General features: G+C 42.2%; 1 protein-coding gene across 1 annotated transcript in view; it reads left to right on the forward strand.

Annotated features, from left to right (window-relative positions):
* Positions 1–7,827: 7,827 nt before the first annotated feature.
* Positions 7,828–8,018, forward strand: part of VGLL2 (vestigial like family member 2) — a 6,487-nt gene continuing 6,296 nt past the window's right edge. Inside the window, exon 1 of the mRNA XM_031066722.1 lies at positions 7,828–7,942. Within this exon, the coding sequence (XP_030922582.1) occupies positions 7,828–7,942 (115 nt within the window). The remainder of the gene's footprint in view (positions 7,943–8,018) is intronic.

Below are 8,018 nucleotides of genomic sequence, written 5' to 3' on the forward strand. Positions count from 1 at the left end.
GAATGCGAGGACTGTGGAGTTTGCTGGGTGTTGGAAGGCGAGAGACTGAACTATGGCTTGGCACGTGCCAGCTGGAGCCACACGCTGAAAGACAAGCTCCTGTCCCTGGGACAAGGCACACCACATGTGGGAGAGAAAAGAGCTGCAAGGGCTTCCTGAGTACCCTGATCTTCCTCTGGAGCATAGAGCTGATGGCAGGCTTTCCCCAACAGCTTTTTCTTGAGTGCTTCTGACTGCCCTGGAAATCACCCTCGGCCGCTGCTTCAGCAAGTACCTGCCTTCCCCAGGAAGGTGCACAAGGGTTCCTGAAGGCAGCAGCATCCCTGCACAGCAAAACCACTAAAGCCAGGTCCCAGCCTATTCCCAGGCTGGAAGTAAAGGATCAAATCAGGACAAGAGGCACACAGACGGGTGAAATTGTCCCTGTGACCAGCAATAGACAGTATAACAAAAGAATTGATGCCTTAATGGTGGACAAGCCAGCTTATTTAATACAACAGTCATATTATTTCAACAGACAGAGATGCAGAAATAGCTTTGAGCTACCTTTCTGCTGCCCTCTTCATTTGGCCAGCTCTTCAGATTTCATACTCTCCTTTACAATAAACCATGCTCCCATCTCACCAGAGAACTGTCTGTATCAATTTCTGAAAAATGTCATTCAAAAATTATGCCAAATTCTGAGGCTAAATGAGTCCTGTCTATTAATTTCTTGTGAAGCAGCAGCTCTAAGTATGTGCCAAACCATGTGTTTGGCTCTTACCAGCTATATACAGAACTTCAACAAAAATTGAAAGGTAATTTTTAATGTTTTCCTCAGTTGTGTTATCTTTCAGAAATGAAAATTGCATTCTGTTACCTTGCTATAAAATCTGGATCTGCATTTCAAAAACTTGATTTGTTAAAATAGTATCTGCATCAATTTAACTTAGAAGACAAAAAGTTCTTTAATGCACACAATCTTTCTTCAGCAGAGGTATGAGAATGGCTTACTTTCTCTAAACTCATGGTCTTACCTGCTGTGCCAGCTCACTGATTGATTCACATGTATTTGTAAAACTCTTGGTAGTTCAGGGAAGTGCCTGCCTCAGCATGAGAAGAGATTCTTCTTTAAAAAGTAGGACCATCCTGCCTGAAGATCCCAGCACACGAGCTCTGATATGAGCATTATCATTTGCCTTTGAAGGTGTGCTTTTGGTGTGGGATTAAATTTCTTTCATGCTTATTCTAATATTTTTATGTGCAAGCAAGGGCATGAAGCACAAACTACATGTCCTCAATAGAGTCTGAAGCATTGTTATTTATTACAAATAAGTCATCTGCATACTAATATCGTTTCATATTAAAAGAGGTAAATTTACACAGATACCAATATGAAACTAAGTCAGAATTCCCATGTGGGCTACAATATGACTATGTATACACTGCTTTTCAATGGACTGGACTGCAATATCTAGATATTATGAAAATCAAAGAACATATTTTATCCCCTTCTCCCTCACACAGTCATACCTGTAGTGTCAGTATGTTTGTTCATTCTTTTCTTACTGTTTTCCTCATTCCTTCTTGTTTGTTTTTCAAGTCTCACTTCTGAGAAATGGGATGGAGTTGGATTTTGCAGCTGTGAGGACTAAGTTGTCTATTAAATATAACCATTTAAAAAAAAAATAAATATAGTCTCTGTGCTGTTTCATAAAGTCAAGACATTTTCCAGGCCCTGGAATCATCCCTATTTACACTTAACCCAGGAGCTACATTATTTGGGGCAATTCCAGGCAACAAGAATACAATTCCCTGTAGCATGGCTCCACCTCCAGTATTTTGCTATGAATTTTCTTTTTATTTTATTTTGCAATTTTGTTGCTTAAAATATAGTCTGTTACCATTTTCTAGTGGGATTCTCTCAAAGCTTAGCCAAATACACACTGAGTAAAACAGAAGTGAAGCAGTGAGCCCCTTTTGTATGATATAATATTGCCTGCCCTGAGCAACTGAAGTTTCCACTTGAGGAAGACTTGATCACAGAAGTAAATGAGAGCCTTTCTTTTCCTCATCCCAGTTTCATATTGCTGGCAGTATACTAAAGTCTGTACAGACATTAAAAGACACATACCTTACCTGTTTGTGCTCTGCTGAAAACCTGATTTTCCTGTTGCTCCTTGCATCGAGCCACTTACTTTCTCAAGCTGCAGTCTTCCTCTGCCACCTACCTCCCTCTGTCTGAAATATTGTCTAGAAGAGTGGAAAGAAATATGCTTCTAAAATGAAAGCATTTACAGGAATTAAAGCCTTTGTATAATACCACTTTCTTTTTCAAAACAAAACGTGCAAAGGTATGACTGTGCAATCAAAATCACTGAGACTGGACATTGCAGGGGATCTACATATCACAATTACATCAGGAGTTTAGTGCCTGTATTAATAGGGCTGGCGCTTAAGAAACCTCAAAAGAGTGCAGACACAAACTTTTTCTGCTTTCACAGGAAGGAATTTTTTAAAAAAGTAAAATAAAACATAAATCCCTCCTATTTTGTGCATGGAGGCTATTGTTAAGGAAAATTTTCACTGAACTTACCTTCCTGCTCTGAGCAGAGAAAAAATATGTGTTGTAGATATTACATACAAATACAAAAAGTATATATCTTGGTGAATGAATCTCAGAACAAGCCAGATTTATCTTCTGGTGAGTCAGTGTTGAGAAGGGAAAAGAGGGGAAAAGATCAGGTCAGATCTGAATGTGCCAAAACACCTGCATCAGAAAAGTTGCTGCTTCTGCCTCTGAAGGAAAACTGGAGTCTGTTCCTATGCTGACTTGGGAAAAAACTTCCACGAACTTTCCTGTCACAAAATCAAGCCCTAAATTCAATGCATTCAGTGTGTTCTCATGCGTGTGAGTGTATTCCCTCATGACAGCTCTGGATTTCCCTTCCAGCCCTGCACAATGATCTCTTCATCTGCCGCCATCAGTAGAGGAGAGACAGGTGATGCCTCTGGCCCATCAGGGCTGGGCAGGACGGGTGAGTGACATGTGCCAGATGCTGCACCCTGGACTGGGCTGCAGCTCCCCTGGAAATACATCATGGAGTAAAAATCATGGCGTGCATTCCAGCTGCTGCACAGCGTGTCACTGGAGCAGACGTGCTGCCACATGCACAAAGGCACACCAAACGGTAGCCAAGCATGGGGCTAATGAGCAGCTAACAGTTAGTTCTTAGAGGAGTAGGTGGAAAAAAGGAAAAGAGGAAAAAAAATCATACCTTCAAAGGAAGATGAAAATTAACTATACAAACTCTCTGAAATTGAAACACAGGTTTTTCAGGACAGTGAAAGAGACAATGAAGTCAGTGATATGTGTCCCCTGATTTTTACTTTGTGTTTTACTACATTTATAATACTGACTTTTTATCTTTAATGTCAGTTAATTCAGTATCCACAAAAACTACCAAGCAAGAAGCTCTTGAGCCTAAAGTCTTCTGCATTAATACAGACCCAGAGACTGGACCTCAAAAACATCCCTGAGAACACCATGGTAACAGTTGCCAAGCCCTAAAAAACAAAAAGCTTTTAGGGATGTGGAGCACAAAGACTGACAAGATAAGAAAGAGGAACAGCATTATCTATCTTAATTCATTTCAGGCAAATTTGACCCACATAAACTCACAAGTAGTGCATTCAGCTATAAGTTAGGTATGTGCTGAGTCCTACAGGCAGATTGAGGCATTAGAGAGTAAAGTAGAGAGCAGGAATAGGAAGACTAGTGAAACTGAACTTATCATCTCATGGAGCTGGTACTGCTCAATATAAGTAATACACACAGCAAATAGACAAAAAATACAAGAAACAAGTCAAAACACAGTCTTCAGTATTTAGAAATATGACTACTGTCACATAGGAGTACAGTATATGAGCACCGTATAGGAATATTTGTATTAGTTTGTTTGTGGACTGTGCAAGAAGATCATCAGTAAATTGAAAGTTGAAATGAAATCACACCAATAAATTTGGCAGGTAACATAGTAACAAGAAGGCTGGTGAGTAAAGTGGGAACTGGGATATTTGGCAACACCTGAGCCCATTGCTGAGCCTCTTGGCATTCTCAAGAGCAAATAGCACATGAATGGAGCTGTTTGAAGAGTTGCACATCTACGACCAGGGAAGATAAGTGATGGAAAATGTCTTAGAAAGGATGACTGTTCAAGGCATCAGGAGGAGGTGTCCTAGGCTCACATAGGATCATCACAGTTTTCAGCCTAGTTACTTGCAATCTCAGTCAGATATGTGAGAGTTTAGAAGAAATTCCAGGAGGTTCCCAATGCGATCGGCTCTTCACCACCAAGAAGTCCATGTCTTTTATGTAGCTGTAGAATCAATACTGAAAATACAGTGGTCATCACAGTGGAAGAGCGCATCAGTGTCATGTCTTTAAATTTGTGTTATAGCAAAAAAACCCAATAGTTATAATCATCAGTTGCAAAGCAGGTATTTCTCAGCAAGACAAACACTAGAAAGATAACAAATTCTTGCCTCAATATTTTAGAACAATGTTGAAAAATTATGTATGTTGCAAATAAATGGTACAAAAACTATTAGAGGAACTGCAGTAGAAAGTTAAGGAGCTCCATCTATTTTGGCAGGAAAAAATATTATATGGAATAAAATCAATTTCATAAGAGAAAATATTACATACAAAAGGACTGTTTAGATAAGTGAACTAAGACATTACATGAACCAACAGCTGGAGGCTGAAGCCAAGCCAACCCAAGCTGGAAGAGAAAAACACTGAAGGCTGCTAAGCAGAGTGGCAAATTGCTGCAGCTAAGGCTGGATTCTCCACACACCTCATGGTATCTTCTACTTAGAACAGCATTACTGGAAACAGTGACAGTCTCCCTGAGCTTCTAAAGAAGTATATTAGGAACAGCAAGAGTGTTATATCAGGAATGTCCCTTCTGGATGATAAACACTTAATCCTTTAACTGAATGTGATACCCAGTGCTCAAACCTTCACACACCAGGGGCTGACAGGCTGGCACTGGATGTAGGATTTCCAGGGAAGGTGAACAATTAATGTGGTCAGTGCTACCATGTTTTTGTCCCAGTGTTTCTGAATGTTGATGTTTTGTTTCATGGTCTGTTTGCTTGTCTGGTGAACCATTCATGGTAGCACCTGATTTTTGTTTTGTAAAGTGTTCCAGCTTAGCTAGAAGATAACACTGACTTGCTTTATATAGGAATGTTTTCTGAGGCAAGTTTCTGCATCTTGCTGTTTATCAGAACCTATCATTCTTTATTCCGAACAAGATTTTCTATTCATATTACTGCTGTGAAACATTTACCAGTGTATGGCTTAGGACTAGGCCAGTGGTGTGATGGGACACAGCCAGTTCTTAACCCATGTCCTTTCTAAAATTGTGCTTTCCTTTACTGCTGTCATAATTTTCCCTCTGAGGCAACTCAGCTGTTTCTTTACAAGTTTCTGTAATTCCTTATGTGACTCAATCCACCTAAAATTCTTTAGTTAACACCAAGGAAGATTGTTTGTATATAATTGTAAATGCACAGTGAGATCGTTAGTGAATATAGTTTCTGACCCTGGGTTCCCAGGATAATTTCCTATACCACGACTAATTTCACAGACTCACCAAAGAGGCAAAATACTGCCAGCATTTTTGCATGAATGTTTTTATTGCTCTGCATTAAGACACTGAAGTTTACTTGTGTCTTACACTGCACAGTTTTACAGCCAAGTAACTGTCTGTAAAAGAGACCTAATTCATACCAAGCCCCATCAGACATGATTCCCCTGGCATATACTTGAGCGTGAGGTAAAACCCCTGAATTCAGCCCCCAAGGAGAGATTCTCCAGGGGAAGATCATCTGTCACATCACAGCACCCAGTCACACATTTTGCTGTTACACTTTGGGTTTTCCCACACAAGTGAGTGCTCAGCCTTAGTCCTACCTTTGCTATGGCACAGAGTCCCAGTGAAGGGCTGGTCTGAAGAGCAGGAGGGCATTTTGTGTCTTTGGAGCAGGTGTTCATAGGACTTAACCTCTGAGAAATGGGCCTTTTCTGGTACCTTGCCCAGCACACCATTACCTTTGAGACAGGCACAGGTCTGTGTGTGCTAGGAAAGCTCCCTACCTCTCACAAGCAGGGGCACAGAGGAGAAGTGAGATCCCGTTGTCCCAAGGGAGATCCCTCGGTCTCTTGCCATGAGGAGGGAAGGGCTGTTCTTTAGCTGACTGCTTTAATTTGGACACCAGCCACTGAGTGAGTCCTTCCCTCTACTGTGATTATTTGCTTACTGCTCACGATAAATAAAAGTATAGACTATAAGTTACATTTCTTATTTTAAAGCCTCATTTTCTTGACCACCAACACAAAATTGGGTCTGATGGGGGAAGGAGCAACACTGAGGCAGAAGTCACAGCCACAGTGTTTCAGGCTGCACTGCAGTATGAAAAACTAATTTCCCAAATTCCCAAGAATACAGAGAAAGAAATTTGTTTAAATATGAATTTTAAACCTTGCACCTGGTGCAGAAAACATTGAAACATGATCATCAGGCACTGAAATATGATTTTGGTGAACAGCAGGCATTCAAAACAATTTCTAACACTTGGAATGTAAAAATTGCATTTTGACGAAAACAAAGTAGAGTCAACACTTTGTTTTAAATATGATATTTTTCTGCTAAAATTAGTTTAAACATTTCCAGGTCTTCAAAATTCATAGTGCTCATTCTTTTCAGATTTCCCCCAATATTTTCGTAACCAATCATCATTTGAAAACTGAGTAATATTATTTCCCTTGTATTTCCTATATTTTTTCTGCTTTATTACAGGTGCTTAAAAGAAAACAAGATGAGTCTCTTCTCACAGTAGTTGTGACCCGTACCATGAAGCTGAACATTTCAAAGAGTTGATATTGAAATGAGAACTTACATCTCTGTTAAAAAAATTATCTGCCTCATACGCAACTCCTTTAAAATGAGCAGTGAAGATACATTCACCTATTTACAACTTTGTGTGTCGCATTCAGCAGAAAGCCAGGGAGTAAATCCAGTTTACCTTCACGATAATTTGTTGTTTTGACGTGACTTTGCCCCCGGCGTTGTTTTAGTTTCTATTGAATGCAAAAGTATCGCCGTTCCCGGGATTTGTAGTGATTTAAAAGTTTCTGGGGAGAATCCTCCTCGGGAGCAACTGGTTTTTCCTCCTTCGGTTTATCAGACCTCTCAACTCGTGTGGCTTTGGAGGTGGCATTTTCCAGCGAATGCCGGACTTGATGGAATTTGGATGGGGTCACCCAGATCCCTGCCTTTCCCGGAGTTCCACTTCGCCCGGGCCAGGAGCGAGGGCCGACGGGCGGCAGGGGCATCCTCCCCGGGGGCAGCGGGGCAGCACCCGGCACAGGAGGCACGCCGAATGTAGTGAAAGAAATGAAATAAAACCAAAAGCAGCGGCAGATGGGTTGACCCGCTGGGTAAGCCCTCATCTTCCGCCGACCCCACCGGGGTCTCTCTGTTCCTTCCTCCTCTGCCACCCGCCGGGACCGGGGCTGAAAGGCCCCCGGCGGACGGGGATCCCCTCCAGTCCCGGCGTATTTGCGGGAGGGAGCCACGCTATAGGAAGGGCGGAAGGCAGGGAAAGAAGGCAGGGAGGGGGTGTCAGCACAGCCCAGCGCGGCCTCATCCCCCCTCACTCCTCCCACCAGTGCGTGGTGCCTCTTAACCCCCGGGAACCTCCCTCCCCCGAAGCATTACTCCACTTTGCAGAACAGGAGTTGATGAGAAAAAAAGTACTTCTCGGCCGCGGCCAGCCATGAGCTGTCTGGATGTTATGTACCAAGTCTACAGTCCTTCCCAGCCCTACTTCGCAGCAGCCTACAGCCCCTACCACCAGGTACGTGTAGGGGACAGCGGTGAAGAGGCAGAAGGTGGGAGGGGTATCGTCTGGAGGATGGCCATCTGGGGCCTCACCAAAGGGAAAAAGGGAAAAGGAGAAGGGGAGGG

Source organism: Geospiza fortis, unplaced genomic scaffold, assembly GCF_000277835.1.
Source record: "Geospiza fortis unplaced genomic scaffold, GeoFor_1.0 scaffold98, whole genome shotgun sequence".
Taxonomy (NCBI): domain Eukaryota; kingdom Metazoa; phylum Chordata; class Aves; order Passeriformes; family Thraupidae; genus Geospiza; species Geospiza fortis.